This window comes from Ranitomeya imitator, chromosome 2, assembly GCF_032444005.1.
Source record: "Ranitomeya imitator isolate aRanImi1 chromosome 2, aRanImi1.pri, whole genome shotgun sequence".
Taxonomy (NCBI): Eukaryota; Metazoa; Chordata; class Amphibia; order Anura; family Dendrobatidae; genus Ranitomeya; species Ranitomeya imitator.
The window spans coordinates 313,609,575-313,633,136 of NC_091283.1; the positions used below are offsets into that span (position 1 = coordinate 313,609,575).

The 23,562-nt window shown below is 44.7% G+C and overlaps 1 protein-coding gene across 3 annotated transcripts in view; it reads left to right on the forward strand.

The window, feature by feature from the left end:
* The first annotated feature begins 9,478 nt into the window (after positions 1–9,478).
* LOC138663418 (zinc finger protein 345-like) overlaps positions 9,479–23,562 on the forward strand; it is a 127,605-nt gene continuing 113,521 nt past the window's right edge. The window contains exon 1 of one of the 3 annotated variants that reach the window (XM_069749617.1): positions 9,479–9,581. Coding sequence is in view for 1 of the 3 variants with exons in the window: in XM_069749614.1 (XP_069605715.1) it covers positions 11,790–11,884 (95 nt within the window). In the remaining 2 variants the exon portion in view is untranslated. Of the gene's footprint in view, positions 9,582–11,577; positions 11,885–23,562 lie in introns of those variants that run through there. The other 2 variants (XM_069749614.1, XM_069749615.1) reach the window with 2 other exon arrangements.

Consider the following 23,562-nt stretch of genomic DNA (forward strand, 5'->3'; position numbering starts at 1 on the left):
TCCCAAAAGGTCGACTTTTTAATTTATCTGTGCCTGAGCACGCCGCTATGCGGAGTTATGTGAAGGAGTCCTTGGAGAAGGGGCATCTTCGCCCGTCATCGTCGCCATTAGGAGCAGGGTTCTTTTTTGTAGCTAAGAAGGATGGTTCGCTGAGACCTTGTATAGATTACCGCCTTCTAAATAAGATCACGGTTAAATTTCAGTACCCCTTGCCGTTGTTATCTGATTTGTTTGCTCGGATTAAGGGGGCTAGTTGGTTCACCAAGATAGATCTTCGTGGTGCGTATAATCTTGTGCGTATTAAGCGAGGCGATGAATGGAAAACTGCATTTAATACGCCCGAGGGCCATTTTGAGTATCTAGTAATGCCATTCGGACTTGCCAATGCTCCATCAGTGTTTCAGTCCTTTATGCATGACATCTTCCGAGAGTACCTGGATAAATTCCTGATTGTGTACTTGGATGACATTTTGATCTTCTCGGATGATTGGGAGTCTCATGTGAAGCAGGTCAGAACGGTGTTTCAGGTCCTGCGTGCTAATTCTTTGTTTGTGAAGGGATCAAAGTGTCTCTTTGGTGTTCAGAAGGTTTCATTTTTGGGGTTCATCTTTTCCCCTTCTACTATCGAGATGGACCCTGTTAAGGTCCAAGCCATCCATGATTGGACTCAGCCGACATCTCTGAAAAGTCTGCAAAAGTTCCTGGGCTTTGCTAATTTTTATCGTCGCTTCATCTGCAATTTTTCTAGTATTGCTAAACCATTGACCGATTTGACCAAGAAGGGTGCTGATGTGGTCAATTGGTCTTCTGCTGCTGTGGAAGCTTTTCAAGAGTTGAAGCGTCGTTTTTCTTCTGAACCTGTGTTGTGTCAACCAGATGTTTCGCTTCCATTCCAGGTCGAGGTTGATGCTTCTGAGATTGGAGCAGGGGCTGTTTTGTCGCAGAGAAGTTCTGATTGCTCGGTAATGAAACCATGCGCCTTCTTTTCCAGGAAGTTTTCGCCTGCTGAGCGAAATTATGATGTTGGCAATCGAGAGTTGCTGGCCATGAAGTGGGCATTGGAGGAGTGGCGTCATTGGCTTGAAGGAGCTAAGCATCGCGTGGTGGTCTTGACTGATCATAAGAACTTGACTTATCTCGAGACTGCCAAGCGGTTGAATCCTAGACAGGCTCGTTGGTCGCTGTTTTTTGCCCGTTTTGACTTTGTGATTTCGTACCTTCCGGGCTCTAAAAATGTGAAGGCGGATGCTCTGTCTAGGAGTTTTGTGCCCGACTCTCCGGGTTTATCTGAGCCGGCGGGTATTCTCAAAGAGGGAGTAATTGTGTCTGCCATCTCCCCTGATTTGCGGCGGGTGCTGCAAAAATTTCAGGCTAATAAACCTGATCGTTGCCCAGCGGAGAAACTGTTTGTCCCTGATAGGTGGACGAATAAAGTTATCTCTGAGGTTCATTGTTCGGTGTTGGCTGGTCATCCTGGAATCTTTGGTACCAGAGAGTTAGTGGCTAGATCCTTTTGGTGGCCATCTCTGTCACGGGATGTGCGTTCTTTTGTGCAGTCCTGTGGGATTTGTGCTCGGGCTAAGCCTTGCTGTTCTCATGCCAGTGGGTTGCTTTTGCCCTTGCCAGTCCCGAAGAGGCCTTGGACACATATCTCTATGGATTTTATTTCAGATCTTCCCGTCTCTCAAAAAATGTCAGTCATTTGGGTGGTTTGTGATCGCTTCTCTAAGATGGTCCATTTGGTACCCTTGTCTAAATTACCTTCCTCCTCTGATTTGGTGCCATTGTTCTTCCAGCATGTGGTTCGTTTACATGGCATTCCAGAGAATATTGTTTCTGACAGAGGTTCCCAATTTGTTTCGAGGTTTTGGCGAGCCTTTTGTGGTAGGATGGGCATTGACTTGTCTTTTTCCTCGGCTTTCTATCCTCAGACTAATGGCCAGACCGAACGAACCAATCAGACCTTGGAAACATATCTCAGATGCTTTGTTTCTGCTGATCAGGATGACTGGGTGTCCTTTTTGCCTTTGGCTGAGTTCGCCCTTAATAATCGGGCCAGCTCGGCTACCTTGGTTTCGCCGTTTTTCTGCAACTCTGGGTTCCATCCTCGTTTCTCTTCAGGGCAGGTTGAGTCTTCGGACTGTCCTGGTGTGGATACTGTGGTGGACAGGTTGCAGCAGATTTGGACTCATGTAGTGGACAATTTGACCTTGTCCCAGGAGAAGGCTCAACGTTTCGCTAATCGCAGACGCTGTGTGGGTCCCCGACTTCGTGTTGGGGATTTGGTTTGGTTATCTTCTCGTCATATTCCTATGAAGGTTTCCTCTCCTAAGTTTAAACCTCGTTTCATTGGTCCGTATAGGATTTCTGAGGTTCTTAATCCTGTGTCTTTTCGGCTGACCCTTCCAGATTCTTTTTCCATACATAACGTATTCCATAGGTCATTGTTGCGGAAATACGTGGCACCTATGGTTCCATCTGTTGATCCTCCTGCCCCGGTTTTGGTGGAGGGGGAGTTGGAGTATATTGTGGAGAAGATTTTGGATTCTTGTGTTTCAAGACGGAAACTCCAGTATCTGGTTAAGTGGAAGGGTTATGCTCAGGAAGATAATTCCTGGGTCTTTGCCTCTGATGTCCATGCTCCCGATCTTGTTCATGCCTTTCATGTGGCTCATCCTGGTCGTCCTGGGGGCTCTGGTGAGGGTTCGGTGACCCCTCCTCAAGGGGGGGTACTGTTGTGAATTCTGTGGCAGAGCTCCCTCCTGTGGTCACAAGTGGTACTTCGGCTGATTCTCTCTGTGAGCTTCCGTTGGTGGAGGAAAGTGGTACTGCGGCTTCTGAATTTCCTTCCTCAGGTGATGTGGTGAAGTCGTTAGGTGCTGCTCTATTTAACTCCACCTAGTGCTTTGATCCTGGCCTCAAGTCTATGTTCTAGTATTGGACCTGTTTCCTCCTGGATCGTTCCTGTGGCCTGCTTCTTTGCATAGCTAAGTTCTGCTTTGCTATTTTGTTTGCTGTTTTTTTTCTGTCCAGCTTGTCTATTTGTTTTTCCCTGCTTGCTGGAAGCTCTGAGACACAGAGGGTGTACCTCCGTGCCGTTAGTTCGGTACGGAGGGTCTTTTTGCCCCCTTTGCGTGGTTTTTGTAGGGTTTTGTGTTGACCGCAAAGTTACCTTTCCTATCCTCGCTCTGTTCAGATAGTCGGGCCTCACTTTGCTAAATCTATTTCATCTCTACGTTTGTCTTTTCATCTTAACTCACAGTCATTATATGTGGGGGCTGCCTTTTCCTTTGGGGTATTTCTCTGAGGCAAGGTAGGCTTATTTTCTATCTTCAGGCTAGCTAGTTTCTCAGGCTGTGCCGAGTTGCATAGGGAGCGTTAGGCGCAATCCACGGCTGCCTCTAGTGTGGTTGGAGAGGATTAGGGATTGCGGTCAGCAGAGTTCCCACGTCTCAGAGCTCGTTCTATGTTTTTGGGTTATTGTCAGGTCACTGTATGTGCTCTGACCTCTATGTCCATTGTGGTACTGAATTACCTTATCATAACACCCTTCGTCATGTCTAGGGTTGTAATGTACCTTGCGGGACCAAGTCTCCCGATGAGCTCGTCCACACAAGACATCGGGTATGCATCAAATCTTTAGACTTCATTCAGCTTGCTGTAGTCATTGCAGAACTGCCACTAACCATCGAGCTTTGGCACGAGGATGACTGGACTCGATCATCCAATATTCGACTCCTCTATCTCCCCGAAATCTAGCATCCTCTTCATCTCATTTGAAATCACCTCCTGACGTGATTCTCTAATTCTATAGGGATTGAGGTTCACCCTGACATGCGGTTCTGTTAACTCCTGACACCATTGCCTCTGGGTGGGTGTTAGAGTCTCCGCAACAGTGACATCATCCACTGTGACTTGGGGACTGGTTCCCAGGCAAGGGACATCCAGCGATTCTCGGTCTCGCCAAGGTTTTAGCAAGTTCACATGATAAGACTTGGTGCGGCTTCCTTCGGCCCAGTTGTGTACCTTGTAATTAACGTCACCCAGTTTTTCCACCACCTCATATGGGCCTTTCCACTTAGCTAAGAACTTGCTCTCCGCCATATAGATAAGCACTATTATTGTTTTATTATTATTATACATTTTTATAGCTCCATTTATTCCATGGCGCTTTACATGTGAAAGCACTAGCATGGGGTTCCCGGGCTGGAACTGCCTCAGTCTCGCTGATTGGTCATAGACCCTTGCCTGTGCGTGGAGAAGATCCTACTTCATGATAGTCATTAATTTCACCATTTTCTCCTGCAGCTGCGGAACACAGGGGTCAGTATTGGGACCTGTTCTCTTCAACATATTCATTAATGATCTGGTAGAAGGTTTACACAGTAAAATATCGATATTTGCAGATGATACAAAACTATGTAAAGCAGTTAATACAAGAGAAGATAGTATTCTGCTACAGATGGATCTGGATAAGTTGGAAACTTGGGCTGAAAGGTGGCAGATGAGGTTTAACAATGATAAATGTAAGGTTATACACATGGGAAGAGGGAATCAATATCACCATTACACACTGAACGGGAAACCACTGGGTAAATCTGACAGGGAGAAGGACTTGGGGATCCTAGTTAATGATAAACTTACCTGGAGCAGCCAGTGCCAGGCAGCAGCTGCCAAGGCAAACAGGATCATGGGGTGCATTAAAAGAGGTCTGGATACACATGATGAGAGCATTATACTGCCTCTGTACAAATCCCTAGTTAGACCGCACATGGAGTACTGTGTCCAGTTTTGGGCACCGGTGCTCAGGAAGGATATAATGGAACTAGAGAGAGTACAAAGGAGGGCAACAAAATTAATAAAGGGGATGGGAGAACTACAATACCCAGATAGATTAGCGAAATTAGGATTATTTAGTCTAGAAAAAAGACGACTGAGGGGCGATCTAATAACCATGTATAAGTATATAAGGGGACAATACAAATATCTCGCTGAGGATCTGTTTATACCAAGGAAGGTGACGGGCACAAGGGGGCATTCTTTGCGTCTGGAGGAGAGAAGGTTTTTCCACCAACATAGAAGAGGATTCTTTACTGTTAGGGCAGTGAGAATCTGGAATTGCTTGCCTGAGGAGGTGGTGATGGCGAACTCAGTCGAGGGGTTCAAGAGAGGCCTGGATGTCTTCCTGGAGCAGAACAATATTGTATCATACAATTATTAGGTTCTGTAGAAGGACGTAGATCTGGGGATTTATTATGATGGAATATAGGCTGAACTGGATGGACAAATGTCTTTTTTCGGCCTTACTAACTATGTTACTATGTTACTAGGAAGAAGGAAAAAGACGCAAGACGATAATAGGAATAATAGAGAGGAAATATTGGAGATAGAACAATACATGTAATATTGAGATGATCCAATCATTATTTTATTTAAAAAAATCTACTTATTAAATGAACAAAGCTCCGCTCCATACACACACGGCTCCGCTCCATACACCTCATACACACAGCTCTGCTCAGTACATGTCGTAGACACACAGCTTTGCGCTGTACAAACATGGCTCCTGTCCATACACAAACAACTCTGCTCTGTACATACAGTACACGCACGGCTCAGCTCCGTACACCCTGTACACACACAGCTCCACTCAACACACCCTGTACACAGGCGGCTTCACTCCATATATCACACATGGCTCTGCTCCGTACACCTTGTACACACACGGCTCCGCTCCGTACACACATGGTTCCGCTCCGTACACCTCGTACACACACGGCTCTGCTCCGTACACCTTGTACACACACGGCTCCGCTCCGTACACCTTGTACACACACGGCTCTGCTCCGTACACCTCGTACACACACGGCTCAGCTACATCCACACTGTAAACCCCTCCTGACCCCACACATAAACTTCCCCTCATCCAGCACCATGACAACCAGCACAGCAGAGTCCTGCATACACTGAGACCCCTGATCATGTGACCCCTGACTCCTCCCCTCCTGTGACCTCATCACAGGTCCTGTGCGCACAGAACTGCCATATATGTGGAGTGCGGCTCTGCAGGTGAAGGTATGTGGAGATTCCCCATTAGGCTACGTTCACATTTTGCGACGCGTGCGTCGTTTTCCGACGAAAATCGGACGCACAGAAAATGCTACATGTAGCGTTTTCTTGCGTCCGACGCTAGCGTCGGAAACGACGCACGTGGCGAAAAACGCCACCAAAACGACGCACGCGTCCCCTATGTTAAACATAGGGGCGCGTCGCCGCTGCGTCGCCGGCGCAACAGCGACGCACATTGGCGGAACGCCAATGTGAACGTAGCCTTACTGGCGCATTAATATTAGAAATATATTGCTTGGTCTTCCAGACCTTATCTTGACCTCCACTGTTCCTGGTAACTGCTATTTATTAATTACATTCCAACCTGAGGAAAGGGCAACTTGTAAACACTTTGTTATCTTCTTCTATCCTTCTCCTGCTTTGTGGCCTCCACCATTGTCAGAGCTCGGCAGCTGCTTAGAACCCATGGCTGCTGTTTTTTGGCACAAGGTTGGAGGAGGCCGGGTTTTTACAAAGCTGGGAAATTTGCATCACCTGACCTTTCCTAACAATGAATAAGCGATAACCCTAACAGGTTAATTAAGGTGTGAAACCTGGATCAAAGTTATCTGAGCGCACACATCTGCAAGCATTGCCCAAACTTTTTCATCACCCCCTTTTCCTTTTTGTACTTTTTAAAATGTAAAAAATGCAAATAAATATACCTAACGTACAAAGGAAATGTGTCATCTTTAACTTTAGGCCTTTTAGACATCATTTAACCTTTAACTTGCTTAACTGTTCACAATAACAGCAAAAACCATCTTTTACAATTGGGATAATTATCAGTTTAGCACTTAGCAGCACATCTGCACTTTTATTATTTCCCTTTTTGCACAGTAACATTGCATACACTAGTCCCATATTTTCATTTTTCTTTTTAAAATATTTTTATTAGCTTTTGTATTAAAAACTGGGATTAGGGAAATGAGTGAGGGGAAGGGAAGGGTTCACAGTGGACAGAGGAAGGGATCAATAAAATTAGAGAAGCCTAATAACAGTCTCTAACAAATACTGATTTGCAATGTGAAGAATGTTGTATGTAGATGTCATACTTAAATGTATACAATTCCGAGGAAAGAGGCACAAAATGGCAATTTTTAAACCTTAAATTTGCTGTTCCAGATTTTCCATTTCTTAGAATATTTGTAAACACTGCTATTGTTAGCCGCAGATCTCCATTCCAGAGCGCTGTGTTGGTGAATTGTGTCCAAAATATCTGAGAATTTGGATGTTTCGGGTTTTTCCACCAGAATGCCAATGCATCTTTGACAACTAGGAGGATCTGTATGAGAACATTTCTAACCGAGGGGTCAAATTGCTCCATGTTGAGGGAAAGAAGCGCCCTTTGAGGGGTGATCACAAAGTTTTTAGATAAGGAGTTACCGTAATATGGCGCGATACCTCGAACCAGAGATTTTTTTATTATCGGACAACCCCAAAATAAGTGAAAGAGAAGAGATTACCCTGTTGTCCGCAGTCTCTCCAACATAAGGGAGAGTGTTCCTGGTTTATATGTGACAATCTGATGGGCATTAGATACCATCTTGTCATTATTTTAAAGTAGGACTCCTGGAACGCCATTGATATGTTTGACTGGTATGTGTTTTTTTATAGCGCTGTCCCATTGTTCAGTTCGCAAGTCTGTACCAAGGCCGGACTTCCACCTCTTCATATATACGTTTTTAGAGCTAACATTGTCCTTGATAAAGTACAGCGCCTTCCAAAAGTGTTCGCCCCCCTGGAACATTTCGACCTTTTCTCACATATCATGCTTCAAACATAAAGATACCAAATGCAAATTTTTGGTGAACAATCAAGAACAAGTGGAACACAATTGTGAAGTTGAACGAAATGTATTGGTTATTTTAAATTTTTGTGGAAATTCAAAAACTGAAAGTGGGGCGTGCAATATTATTCTGCCCCTTTAACGTAATACTTTGTTGCGCCACCTTTTGCTGCGATTACAGCTGCAAGTCGCTTGGGGTATGTCTCTATCAGTTTTGTACATCGAGAGACTGAAATTCTTGCCCATTCTTCCTTGGCAAACAGCTCGAGCTCAGTGAGGTTTGATGGAGATCGTTTGTGAACAGCAGTTTTCAGCTCTTTCCACAGATTGTCGATTGGATTCAGGTCTGGACTTTGACTTGGCCATTCTAACACCTGGATATGTTTATTTGTGAACCATTCCACTGTAGATTTTGGTTTATGTTTGGGATCGTTGTCTTGTTGGAAGGCAAATCTCCGTCCCAGTCTCAGGTCTTTTGCAGACTCCAACAGGTTTTCTTCAAGAATGGTTCTGTATTTGGCTCCATCCATCTTCCCATCAATTTTAACCATCTTCCCTGTCCCAGATGAAGAAAAGCAGGCCCAAACCATGATGCTGCCACTACCATGTTTGACAGTGGGGATGGTGTGTTCAGGGTGATGAGCTGTGTTGCCTTTACGCCAAACATATCATTTGGCATTGTTGCCAAAAAGTTCAATTTTGGTTTCATCTGACCAGAGCACCTTCTTCCACATGTTTGGTGTGTCTCCCAGGTGGCTTGTTGCAAAATTTAAATGACACTTTTTATGGATATCTTTGAGAAATGGCTTTCTTCTTGCCACTCTTCCATAAAGGCCAGATTTGTGCAGTGTACGACTGATTGTTGTCCTATGGACAGACTGTCCCACCTCAGCTGTAGATCTCTGCAGTTCATCCAGAGTTATCATGGGCCTCTTGGCTGCATCTGTGATTATTCTTCTCCTTGTTTGAGATGAAAGTTAGAGGGACGGCCGGGTCTCGGTAGATTTGCAGTGGTATGATACTCCTTTCATTTCAATATGATCGCTTGTACAGTGCTCCATTGGATGTTTAAAGTTTTGGAAATCATTTTGTATCCAAATCCGGCTTTAAACTTCACAACAGTATCACAGACCTGCCTGTTGTGTTCCTTGGTCTTCATGATGCTCTCTGTGCTTCAAACAGAACCCTGAGACTACCACAGAGCAGGTGCATTTATACGGAGACTTGATTACACACAGGTGGATTATATTTATCATGATTAGGCATTTAGGATCATTCAGAGATGCACAATTAACTTCTGGAGTGAGTTTGCTGCACTGAAAGTAAAGGGGCCGAATAATATTGCACACCCCACTTTTCAGTTTTTGAATTTCCACAACAATTTAAAATAACCAATAAATTTCGTTCAACTTCACAACTTTGTTCCAATTGTTGATTCTTCACCAAAAATTTACATTTGGTATCTTCATGTTTGAAGCATGATATGTGGGAAAAGGTTGAAAAGTTCCAGGGGGCTGAATACGTTCGCAAGGCACTGTAACTATATAGGTGACTTTGGCTCCAAATGTTTTCATTGTTTAGGTTGCACAGCAGTGAAGAAAGGATTTCAAGATTCAAGGCTTTACCGTCAGGAGTTTTTGTATACTGTCCTATAACATAATAAAAAGGACCAGTTCAGAAGAGGGTAAGTTGTATTTAGATTTTATTTAGCTGAATGTAAGGAATTTAATCCCATTGTGAATATTCCCAATTCTCTTAATGCCAGATTTGTTCCATGATTCGGTCAGAGGGAGGTTAAATATTAAACCTAATAAGTGTAGAGGAAATTCATAACTTGTTCAATTTTATTAAAGTCTTTGTTAGGTGAGTAATCGTCTGAAAGGCTATCTGACTCATCTGTAGACAGGTTAGCTTTATTCTCTTGGCTACTAAGACCCTTTCTTTTATACGATTTAGAGGTGTCCATTTCCTCTGTAGGTATCACAGATGGCGTCAGTGGATTGGTGTCTCCTTTAGTGTCACTTTTGAATGAAAGTGAGCTGGGATTTGTTTTAGTTTTTGTTGTTTTTTTGGGCTAACCCCTACTTTTATTGTCTTATTATATGTCGGGATATATGATTGTTTTGGATAGGAAGGTTTAGATTCATCTCTTTTTAGTGGAGACCTAGATTTAATAGGACTTAATAGGTTTGGGAAGTCCTCCTATGATTTTGAGAGAGCTCCCAGGGAGGTCTGTATGTTTTTTTGAGATTTGTTTTTGAACTTCCCTCCAGCTGGCTCCATTTTAAGTCCACTGCCCCCAACAAGCCATCAACCAGTAATTTTCATGAGAGCTGTATATGGTAGTACAGTTCAGAGTATACAGTATATGTAGAATTTTTAACCTGCAATATAGCATAATACAAACGAGATTTCAATATACTTGCAATAGAATTAAAGTTGACAAGTAGACAAGTGGGTACACTATGACCATGCAGTATTGGCAAAGATGGTAGGTAGGCAAGTAGGTCAGGTGAGTGATCTCTTTAAGTAGATAGAGAGGTTGCGATGATGTAGATGGCTGTTTCCCAATAAGGAGATATGTTGTGTTAAGATAGACAACCAATCTTCTCGTTGATCTAGGCTTATATATCTTATTTACAAGGGTCTCAGGTGTAAGAGGGTCGAACTCTGGTGTAGTACAATGCCAGGTAGACTTTACTCCTCCAACCATGTGGTGCCACAGGATAAGATTTATAATGAATATACCTTTAAGTAGACTGCAAGGTTAAGGAAATATAGACAAAGTAGAGTATCTGCTCTGGTTTATTTATATTTGGACTTGCAGAGTTAGTTATATCTCGGGTCTCAATAATGTAAAAGGTTGCCGCGCTGAAGGGCACTTACAAATCGGCGTGTAGTCCTGTGCAGGAAAAGTCCACTTGTGTGGCGGTTTCTTCCCCACTATCCGATGATGTTAGCACTGGGAGCGTCGTTCCTAATGTTGCAATCCCCAGTTACAATCCACCGCTGGTTCACAGCGGTAGCCTCAGCCGATGGCGCCGCTGTCCGAGTGGCGTGGTGAGCGGGGGGCGTGTTCAAACGGTGACGTCACCTGTCCGTCTAAGACGGGATTGGCACTCACACACGTCCGTCTTACACGGACAGATGACGTCACCGCTTGAACACGCCCCCCGCTCACCACGCCACTCGGACAGCGGCGCCAGCGGCCGAGGCTACCGCTGTGAACCAGCGGCGGATTGTAACGGGGGATTGCAACCTTAGGGACGATGCTCCCAGTGCTAACATCATCGGATAGTGGGGAAGAAACCGCCACACAAGTGGACTTTTCCTGCACAGGACTACACGCTGATTTGTAAGTGCCCTTCAGCGCGGCAACCTTTTACATTATTGATTTTGCATTCTTTGGCAGTTTTACACACCACACTAGCCGGTTTGCCTGCTGCTGTACCTTTAGACATCTGTGTTCAGTGCCATTGTGATTTATTGATTTAATATCTCGGGTCTTTAACCCTGGCACTCAATACAGTACTGTTGCCTCCAGTATATAGATTAAATTGTTTCAGTGATTATCTGACTGTCATCCCAAACAGGATGTTGTGTGAATCTTATAGGAGGAAATGCAGGCCTATTGGTTTTTAGGCATATCCTCCCTGTCAGCACTGAGCAGCACCAAGTTCCTCTTTATTCTGTTATGCTTCCCTACTCCGTCCCTCGGTTAGTCCTGCTGGGAGGGTTCCCTTGTACTTTAGGGTCTGCCGCTGCCGGATTCTTTGCACTGCTCCTTGATGAGCCTCGGTGGGCAACACTGGATCAGTCACTGACCACAGGGCTCCTCGCAAGAGGCTCACCGGCAGACTCTGCAGTCTCTTCTGTGTCATGCTGCAGCTAGATGCGAGGAGCGCAGAGAGCTGCTGTCATATCTGAGCCTGGGTCTGTTGCAAGATGGCACCTGGACGTGGCTGGATCTACTTTCTGCACCTCGAGGTAAGCACAGCCCGGGGCGTGGCAGGCCCGCCGCGGTAATAGAGTGAGATGTCCGTTGTGCCTCACCTTAAGGCCATGTTCACACAGTGCGTTTTTTACTGCGGAACCGCAGCGGTATTGCCGCTGCGGTTCCGCAGCAGTTTTCCATGCAGGGTACATAACAATGTAACCCTATGGAAAACAGTCACTGCTGTGCACATGGTCCGTAATTTTGTTTAAAAAGCCGCGCAGAATAGCTGCGGCAAAAAAGAAGGAGCATGTCACTTCTTTTTCCTGAACCGCAGCGGTTCTGCACCCATAGACCTCCATTGTGAGGTCAAAATCGCAGTAAAACCCGCAGATCAAAAATATATCTGCGGGTTTTACTGCGATTTGATGTGCAGAACCGCTGCAGCAGGAAGTGCGGGGGAGCGGGCGGAAGTGCGTGGGCGGAGTGTGGCTGCCCCCCCGTGCTCCGATCCCGCCCCCCCGTGCTCCGATGCCCCCCCCGTGCTCCGATGCCCCCCCCAGTGCTCCGATGCCCCCCCCGTGCCCTAATCTCCCCCCCTTATACTTACCCGGCGTCCCGGTGTCTGTCCGGCCGTCTTCTCCCTGGGCGCCGCCATCTTGCAAAATGGCGGGCGCATGCGCAGTGCGCCCGCCGAATCTGCCGGCCAGCAGATTCGCTCCAAAGTGCATTTTGATCACTGAGATATAACCTATCTCAGTGATCAAAATAAAAAAATAGTAAATGACACCCCCCCCACTTTGTCACCCCCATTGGTAGGGACAATAAAAAAATTAAGAATTTTTTTTTTTTTTCACTAAGGTTGGGTTAGGGTTAGGGGTAGGGTTAGGGGTAGGGTTAGGGTTAGGGTTAGGGGTAGGGTTAGGGTTAGGGGTAGGGTTAGGGGTAGGGGTAGGGTTAGGGGTAGGGTTAGGGTATTTTCAGCCATTTTAGCCCTAAAAAGCTTCCTAGGAAACACACAGTCTCTGCATAGAAAACTGCATAAAAAAAGGATAAAAAAACGCATCAAAAAACGCATCAAAAAAGGACCAAAAAAAGGACCTGCGTTTTCTGCCAAGAGCTGCAGTTTTTTAAAAAAACTGTCCTGAAAAAAAAAGGATGGAAATCCTGAACGTGTGAACATACCCTAAAAGGTTGCTGTGGGTCCCTTGATGCTGGGGAAGTCCGTCTTGTGTGTCCTCTGCGTGGGTAACGCTGGCACTATGGCGCAGAAGCGCTCCACAAAGATTAAATGATGAAAGAGAGGATCCCTCCGCCTCTCCTGCACCACTGTTGTCCTCAGATTTTAAAACGCTGTGTCTTCTGATTTCTTTGTCCAAAGACACAGAATTTGGTATCAAAATGGTCCAGGCACGATGAGAAACTGTTCTGGATCAGGAAGAGTCAGTTAGATAATATTCTTGTAGGCTTTGTGAGTCGCTTTTAAGATGTCAAGGAGGGAGCTCAGACCTTCTGCCTCCTACATAGCCAGATCTCAAGCCACCCCACCATATTTTCATTTTTCTTAAGTGTTTATCCACACTGTAACACTTTACAGCTCACCGCTAATATTCACACACATTAATAGGTTGCTCATAGAGGAAACACTTTCTTCACCACTCCCTCCTCTATATGTATAATGCGTCCTTTTTCATGCTTATCTCCATACATATTAGGCCCAGCACCCATTATACATTCCCTTGCCATTCTATTTACTGACAGCACATTATTAGTGATGAGCGAGCACTAAAATGCTCGGGTGCTCGTTGCTCGGGTTGAGCAAATTGGAATACTCGGGTATTCGACCCGAGCAACGAGCCCAATGTAAGTCTATGGGAGACCCGAGTATTTTTACCGTGATTCCCCCGGGGGTCCTTTAACCCCTTTACCCCCAAGGGTGGTTTGCACGTTAATGACCGGGCCAATTTTTACAATTCTGACCACTGTCCCTTTATGAGGTTATAACTCTGGAACGCTTCAACGGATCCCAGTGAATCTGACATTGTTTTCTCGTGACATATTGTACTTCATGACAATGGTAAAAATTCTTTGATAGTACCTGCGTTTATTTGTGAAAAAAACGGAAATTTGGCGAAAATTATGAAAATTTCGCAATTTTCCAACTTTGAATTTTTATGCAATTAAATCACAGAGATATGTCACACAAAATACTTAATAAGTAACATTTCCCACATGTCTACTTTACATCAGCACAATTTTGGAACCAAAATTTTTTTTTGTTAGGGAGTTATAAGGGTGAAAAGTTGACCAGCAATTTCTCATTTCTACAACACCATTTTTTTTTAGGGACCACATCTCATTTGAAGTCATTTTGAGGGGTCTATATGATAGAAAATACCCAAGTGTGACACCATTCTAAAAACTACACCCCTCAAGGTGCTTAAAACCACATTCAAGAAGTTTATTAACCCTTCTGGTGCTTCACAGGAATTTTTTGAATGTTTAAATAAAAATGAACATTTAACTTTTTTTCACAAAAAATTTAATTCAGCTCCAATTTGTTTTATTTTACCAAGGGTAACAGGAGAAAATGGACCACAATCATTGTTGTACAATTTGTCCTGAGTACGCCAATACCCCACATGTGGGGGTAAACCACTGTTTGGGCGCATGGCACAGCTCGGAAGCGAAGGAGCGCCATTTGACTTTTCAATGCAAAATTGACTGGAATTGAGATGGGACGCCATGTTTCGTTTGGAGAGCCCCTGATGTGCCTAAACATTGAAACCCCCCACAAGTGACACCATTTTGGAAAGTAGACCCCCTAAGGAACTTATCTAGAGGTGTGGTGAGCTCTTTCACCCACCAAGTGCTTCACAGAAGTTTATAATGTAGAACCGTAAAAATAAAAAATCATATTTTTTCACAAAAATTATCTTTTCGCCCCCAATTTTTTATTTTTCCAAGGGTAAGAGAAGAAATTGGACCCCAATAGTTGTTGTACAATTTGTCCTGAGTAAGCTGATATCCCATATGTGGGGGTAAACCACTGTTTGGGCGGATGGGAGAGCTCGGAAGGGAAGGAGCGCCGTTTGACTTTTCAATGCAAAATTGACAGGAATTGAGATGGGATGCCATGTTGCGTTTGGAAAGCCACTGATGTGCCTAAACATTGAAACCCCCCACAAGTGACACCATTTTGGAAAGTAGACCCCCTAAGGAACTTATCTAGAGGTGTGGTGAGCACTTTGACCCACCCAGTGCTTCACAGAAGTTTATAATGCAGAACCGTAAAAATAAAAAAATCATATTTTTTCACAAAAATTATCTTTTCGCCCCCAATTTTTTATTTTTCCAAGGGTAAGAGAAGAAATTGGACCCCAAAAGTTGTTGTACAATTTGTCCTGAGTGCGCTAATACCCCATATGTGGGGGTAAACCACTGTTTGGGCGGATGGGAGAGCTCGGAAAGGAAGGAGCGCCGTTTGACTTTTCAATGCAAAATTGACAGGAATTGAGATGAGACGCCATGTTGCGTTTGCAGAGCCCCTAATGTACCTAAATAGTAGAAACCACTCACAAGTGACACCATTTTGGAAAGTAGACCCCCTAAGGAACTTATCTAGATGTGTGGTGAGCGCTTTGACCCACCAAGGGCTTCACAGAGGTTTATAATGGAGAGCCGTAAAAATAAAACAAAAATTTTTTCCCACAAAAATTATTTTTTAGCCCCCAGTTTTGTATTTTCCCGAGGGTAACAGGAGAAATTGGACCCAAAAATGTGTTGTCCAATTTGTCCTGAGTGCGCTGATACCCCATATGTGGGGGGAAACCACTGTTTGGGCGCATGGGAGGGCTCGGAAGGGAAGGAGTGCCATTTGAATGCAGACTTAGATGGAATGGTCTGCAGGCGTCACATTGCGTTTGCAGAGCCCCTAATGTACCTAAACAGTAGAAACCCCCCACAAGTGACACCATTTTGGAAAGTAGACCCCCTAAGGAACTTATCTAGATGTGTGGTGAGCGCTTTGACCCACCAAGGGCTTCACAGAGGTTTATAATGGAGAGCCGTAAAAATAAAACAAAAATTTTTTCCCACAAAAATTATTTTTTAGCCCCCAGTTTTGTATTTTCCCGAGGGTGACAGGAGAAATTGGACCCAAAAATGTGTTGTCCAATTTGTCCTGAGTGCGCTGATACCCCATATGTGGGGGGAAACCACTGTTTGGGCGCATGGGAGGGCTCGGAAGGGAAGGAGTGCCATTTGAATGCAGACTTAGATGGAATGGTCTGCAGGCGTCACATTGCGTTTGCAGAGCCCCTAATGTACCTAAACAGTAGAAACCCCCCACAAGTGACCCCATATTGGAAACTAGATCCCCCCGGGAACTTATCTAGATGTGTTGTGAGAACTTTGAACCCCAAGTGTTTCACTACAGTTTATAACGCAGAGCCGTAAAAATAAAAAATCTTTTTTTTCCCACAAAAATTATTTTTTAGCCCCCAGTTTTGTATTTTCCCAAGGGTAACAGGAGAAATTGGACCCCAACAGTTGTTGTCCTATTTGTCCTGAGTACGCTGATACCCCATATGTTGGGGTAAACCCCTGTTTGGGCACACGGGTGAGCTCGGAAGGAAAGAAGCACTGTTTTACTTTTTCAACGCAGAATTGGCTGGAATTGAGATCGGACGCCATGTCGCTTTTGGAGAGCCCCTGATGTGCCTAAACAGTGGAAACCCCCCAATTATAACTGAAACCCTAATCCAAACACTCCCCTAACCCTAATTCCAACGGTAACCCTAACCACACCTCTAACCCTGACACACCCCTAACCCTAATCCCAACCCTATTCCCAACTGTAAATTTAATCTAAACCCTAACTGTAACTTTAGCCCCAACCCTAACTGTAGCCCTAACCCTAGCCCTAACCCTAGCCCTAACCCTAGCCCTAACCCTAACCCTAGCCCTAACCCTAGCCCTAACCCTAGCCCTAACCCTAGCCCTAACCCTAGCCCTAGCCCTAACCCTAGCCCTAACCCTAGCCCTAACACTAGCCCTAGCCCTAACCCTAGCCCTAACCCTAGCCCTAATGGGAAAATGGAAATAAATACATTTTTTTATTTTTCCCTAACTAAGGGGGTGATGAAGGGGGGTTTGATTTGCTTTTATAGCGGGTTTTTTAGCGGATTTTTATGATTGGCAGCCGTCACACACTGAAAGACGCTTTTTATTGCAAAAAATATTTTTTGCGTTACCACATTTTGAGAGCTATAATTTTTCCATATTTTGGTCCACACAGTCATGTGAGGTCTTGTTTTTTGCGCGACGAGTTGACGTTTTTATTGGTAACATTTTCGGGCACGTGACATTTTTTGATCGCTTTTTATTCCGATTTTTGTGAGACAGAATGACCAAAAACCAGCTATTCGTGAATTTCTTTTGGGGGAGGTGTTTATACCGTTCCGCGTTTGGTAAAATTGATAAAGCAGTTTTATTCTTCGGGTCAATACGATTACAGCGACATCTCATTTATATCATTTTTTTATGTTTTGGCGCTTTTATACGATAAAAACTATTTTATAGAAAAAATAATTATTTTGGCATCGCTTTATTCTCATGACTATAACTTTTTCATTTTTTTGCTGATGATGCTGTATGGTGGCTCGTTTTTTGCGGGACAAGATGACGCTTTCAGCAGTACCATGGTTATTTATATCTGTCTTTTTGATCACGTGTTATTCCACTTTTTGTTCGGCGGTATGATAATAAAGCGTCGTTTTTTGCCTCGTTTTTTTTTTTTTTTCTTACGGTGTTTACTGAAGGGGTTAACTAGTGGGCGATACTAAATATGTGTACTTTTATTGTTTTGTTTTTTTTTTATTTAGATGAAGAAATGTATTTATGGGAATATTTTTTTTTTTTTTTCATTATTTAGGAATATTTTTTTTAAATTTTTTTTACACATTTGGAAATTTTTTTTTTTACTTTTTTACTTTGTCCCAGGGGGGGACATCACAGATCAGTGATCTGACAGTTTGCACAGCACTCTGTCAGATCACTGATCTGACATGCAGCAGTGCAGGCTTCACAGTGCCTTCTCTGAGCAGGCTCTGTGAAGCCACCTCCCTCCCTGCAGGACCCGGATCCGCGGCCATCTTGGATCCGGGACCTGGAGCAGGGAGGGAGGGCGGCAAGACCCTCGCAGCAACGCGATTACATCGCGTTGCTGCGGGGGTCTCAGGGAAGCCCGCAGGGAGCCCCCCTCCCTGCGCGGTGCTTCCCTGCACCGCCGGCACATCGCGATCATCTTTGATCGCGGTGTGCCGGGGGTTAATGTGCCGGGGGCGGTCCGTGACCGCTCCTGGCACATAGTGCCGGATGTCAGCTGCGATAGGCAGCTGACACCCGGCCGCGATCGGCGCCGCTCCCCCCGTGAGCGCTGCCGATCGCATATGACGTACTATTGCGTCCTTGGGAAGTAGGGCCCACCCCCCATGGACGCAATAGTACGTCTGATGGCAGAAAGGGGTTAATGATGGAAACACTGCTCAAATGACACAGGAACATCATGGGGATCGCCCCTGAAAGCATTCCTGACTCCTAGTTCACAGCTTTAAACAATTTTTTCTGAGATTCACGCCATTTTCCTGGTGCCACAAAAAACACACTAAAACGAAACCAAAACGGGTTTTGCAGGGAAATATGTCAAGGCACATCCTTTGCAGGTTAATGACTTACCTGTAAGGCCAAATAATTAACCCCAGACCGAAAATTTCCTCCCCCACTTGGGCTTAGTTCAGACGCAGCGTTTTTGAAGCGTTTTTCAACTTTAACATTGCTTTCAACCACTACAAATACATTCAAATGTCATTGTAACATTTAACACCCCTAGCTGGCCATGTGGTGTGTGACACATAAGCAGACCCATCTTGTTTCATTTATGAAGGAGGGACTCTTAGGCTGTGTGCGTACGTTTAGGAATTTTCGCTTTTTTTGCGTTTTTTCGTTATAAAAACGCGATAAAACCGTGAAAAAAACGCATACATTAAGCATCCTATTATTAGAATGCATTCCGCATTTTTTGTGCACATGCTTTTTTTTCCACAGCAGAATCACATTCCAGAAAAAAACGCTGCATGTTCATTCCTTGTGCGGAATCGTGGGGATTCCACACACATCGGAATGCATTGATCTGCTTACTTTCCGCATGTGGCTATGCCCACCATGTGGGAAGTAAGCAGATCATGTGCGGTTGGTACCCAGGGTGGAGGACAGGAGACTCTCCTCCAGGTCCCAGGTACCATATAATTGTTAACCCCTTCATGACCCAGCCTATTTTGACCTTAATGACCTGGCTGTTTTTTGCAATTCTGACCAGTGTCCATTTATGAGGTAATAACTCGGGAACGCTTCAACGGATCCTAACAATTCTGAGATTGTTTTTTCGTGACATATTGGGCTTCATGTTAGTGGTAAATTTAGGTCAATAATTTTTGCGTTTATTTGTGAAAAAAATGGAAATTTGGCTAAAATTTAGAAAATTTCGCAATTTTCAAATTTTGAATTTTTATTCTGTTAAACCAGAGAGTTATGTGACACAAAATAGTTAATAAATAACATTTCCCACATGTCTACTTTACATCAGCACAATTTTGGAAAAAACATTTTTTTTTGCTGGGAAGTTATAAGGGTTCAAATTTGACCAGCGATTTCTCATTTTTACAACGAAAATTACAAAACCATTTTTTTTAGGGACCACCTCACATTTGAAGTCAGTTTGATGGGTCTGTATGGCTGAAAATACCCAAAAGTGACACCATTCTAAAAACTGCACCCCTCAAGGTACTCAAAACCACATTCAAGAAGTTTATTAACCCTTCAGGTACTTCACAGCAGCAGAAGCAACATGGAAGGAAAAAATGAACATTTAACTTTTTAGTCACAAAAATGATGTTTTAGCAACATTTTTTTTATTTTTTTAGAAGATCCGTGCTGGAGATTATTTTTTCTTTTTCATTGCTGGCTGAGGAACAGGTGTAAAATGCTGCGGAATCTGCACAAAATTGACATGCTGCGGAAAATACAACACAGCGTTTCTGCACGGTATTTTCCGCACCATGGGCACAGCGGATTTGGTTTTCCATAGGTTTACATGGTACTGTAAACCTGATGGAAAACTGCTACGAATTCGCAACGGCCAATCTGCTGCGGATCCCCGGCCAATCCGCTGTGGATCCGCGGCCAAATCTGCACCATGTGCAAATACCCTAAACCTAACCCTAGCCCTAACCCTAACCCTAGTTCTAACCCTAACCCTAGTTCTAACCCTAGTGGAAATAGAAAAAAAAATATTTTCTTTATTTTATTATTGGCCCTACCTATGGGGGTGATAAAGGTGGGGGGTCATTTACTATTTTTTTTTATTTTGATCACTGTGATAGGTTATATCACAGTGATCAAAATATACCTGGAACGAATCTGCCATTCGGCAGGTGCACTGCGCATGCGCCTGCCATTTTGGCGGCACCCAGGGAGAAGACGGACGGACACCGGGAGGCCCGGTAAGTATAAGGGGGGAGATCTGAGCATGGGGGGTGGATCGGAGGACGGGGGGGTGGCATCAGAGCATGGGGGGAGCGGACAGGACGGCGGAGGGGAGCGGACCACAGAACGGAGGACTGGGGAGGAGATCGATGGCGGTTGGGGGGTATACCAGTGTTTCCAGCCATGGCCGATGATATTGCAGCATCGGCGATGGCTGGATTGTAATATTTCACCAGTTTTTTAGGTGAAATATTACAAATCGCTCTGATTGGCAGTTTCACTTTCAACAGCCAATCAGAGCCATCGTAGCCACGGGGGGTGAAGCCACCCCCCCCGGGCTAAAGTACCACTCTGCCTGTCCCTGCAGATCGGGTGAAATTGGAGTTAACCCTTTCACCCGATCTGCAGGGACGCGATCTTTCCATGACGCCACATAGGCGTCATGGGTCGGATTGGCACCGACTTTCATGACGCCTACATGGCGTCATGGGTCGGGAAGGGGTTAAAACAAAAATTAAAATAAAAAATAATGACATTCTCACCTTCCAGTGTCCCCCGCAGGCTTCCTGCTCCGCCCGACGCTCCGGTCCCAGTAATGCATTGCGAAAATGACCTGTAATGACATACGGTCTCGCGAGACCGCTACGTCATCTGGGGTCATGCCGCAAAGCATTACTGGGACTGGAGCATCGCAAGGAACGGGAAAGGCTGTCGGGGATGCCGGAAGGTGAGAATATCACGATTTATTATTTTTTTTATTATTTTTAACATTAGATCTTTTTACTATTGATGCTGCATAGGAAGCATCAATAGTAAAAGGTTGGTCACACTTGTCAAACACTATGTTTGACAGGTGTGACCAACCTGTCAATCACTTATCCAAGCAATGCTACAGATCGCTTGGAAAACGCTAGCATTCTGAAAGCTAATTACGCTTGCAAAACGCTAGTGATTAGCGGGAAAATGCATGCCAATTCCGCATGCGATATACCCGCGGCAGGAGTTGCGGAATTGCCGCGGAAATTTCTGCTGCAATTCTGCAACGTGTGCACTTAGCCTTAAAGTCACAGAGCCTATTTTTACTGGTGCATCAGGCAGCATTAATCTTCTTAAAGGGCCATTATTAAACAGTGGGTCTCCTAAGCTGTTGTAGCCTATGCTGTGAGTGGATGGGCTGCCAAGAATTACAAGACACCACAATACCCCTGTCATAAGATGTCCAGGAGGGCCTCCTGGAAAAATGTTACATAGTCATATGCACCCCATTACGTCTTGGAACCCACATACTGGATGAGCCCATGAAAACCACTTCGCAATATGCATTTTGTACACCATACTTCTTTGTTTTACACATTGGCAGGAAGCCGAGCCCTGCTGCCTAGTCATATGCCCCCCATTATGCCATTGAACCCACATAGTCGATGGGCCCATGAAAATCCACTTCACAATATTCATTTTGTACGCCCGTTCTTCTTTGTTTTACACATTGGCAGCAAGGCCAGCCCTGCTGCATATTCATATGCAGCCCATTATGCCTTGGAACCCACATACTGGATGGGCCCATGAAAATCCACTTCACAATATTCATTTTGTTCTCCAGTACTCCTCTGTTTTACACATTGGCAGCAATGCCAGCCCTGATGAATAGTCATATGCACCCCATTACGCCTTGGAACCCACATACTGGATAGGCCCATGAAAATCCACTTTACAATATGCATTTTGTACTCCCATACTCCTTTGTTTTACACATTGGCAGCAAGGCGAGCCCTGCTGCATAGTCAGTCATATGCACCCCATTAGGCATTGGAACCCACATAGTGGATGCGCCCATGTAAATCAACTTCACAATATGCATTATGTACTCCCGTGCTCCTTGGTTTTACACATTGGCAGGAAGGCGAGCCCTGCTGCATAGTCAGTCATATGCACCCCATTAGGCCTTGGAACCCACATACTGGATGGGCCCATGAAAATCCACTTCACAACATTCATTTTGTACTCCCATACTCCTTTGCTTTGCATATTGGCAGCAAGGCCAGCCCTGCTGCATAGTCATATGCACCCCATTATGCCTTTGAACCCACATACTGGATGGGCCCATGAAAATTCACTTGTATTTTTTAATGGTATGATGGTTTACAGGTGAATTTGGCAATTTTATTTGCCACGTTTTTAACACTAAGGTTCAGATACGGCTTTAAAGAAGGCTAATACTTGCAATACAATGCAATTTTATTGCAAATTACAAAATTCAAGGAATGGTATGATAGAATAGTATGAATCCGTACACTTTTGTATATGTACTTAACATACAAAGGTTAATAAGTACATATAAGGAATAAATACATATAATGGTTAGAAATATATAAAGATTAACTACATACAGTATACTTACATCATCCAGAGGCTTTTAAACAACATCCGTCTGGAATATCAGAGAAGCAACACCAAGACAGAGAACCCCTGGGAGATTACCTACACTGCATGGGCGTCCCCAATTATGCAGGTATGAGCACACTGTTCATGTACAGGTACCCCAGTTTTGGCATCTGTCTTAAGTTACCGTCACACTGAACGATATCGCTAGCGATCCGTGACGTTGCAGCGTACTGGCTAACGATATCGTTGAGTTTGACAGGCAGCAGCGATCTGGATCCTGCTGTGCCATCGTTGGTCGGCGCAGAAAGTCCAGAACTTTATTTTGTCGCTGGACTCCCGCAGACATCGCTGAATCGGCGTGTGTGATGCCGATCCAGCGATGTCTTCACTGATAACCAGGGTAAACATCGGGTTACTAAGTGCAGGGCCGCGCTTAGTAACCCAATGTTTACCCTGGTTACCAGCGTAAACATAAAAAAAAACACTACATACTTACATTCCGGTGTCTGTCCCCCGGCGCTGTGCTTCTCTGCACTGTGAGCGCCAGCCAGCCGGAAAACAGAGCACAGCGGTGACATCACCGCTGTGCTTTCCAGCTGGCGCTCACAGTCAGTGCAGAGAAGCACAGCGCCGGGGGACAGACACCGGAATGTAAATATGTAGTATTTGTTTTTTTTACGTTTATGCTGGTAACCAGAGTAAACATCGGGTTACTAAGCGCGGCCCTGCGCTTAGTAACCCGATGTTTACCCTGGTTACCAGAGGACTTTGGGATCGTTGGTCGCTGGAGAGCTGTCTGCGTGAC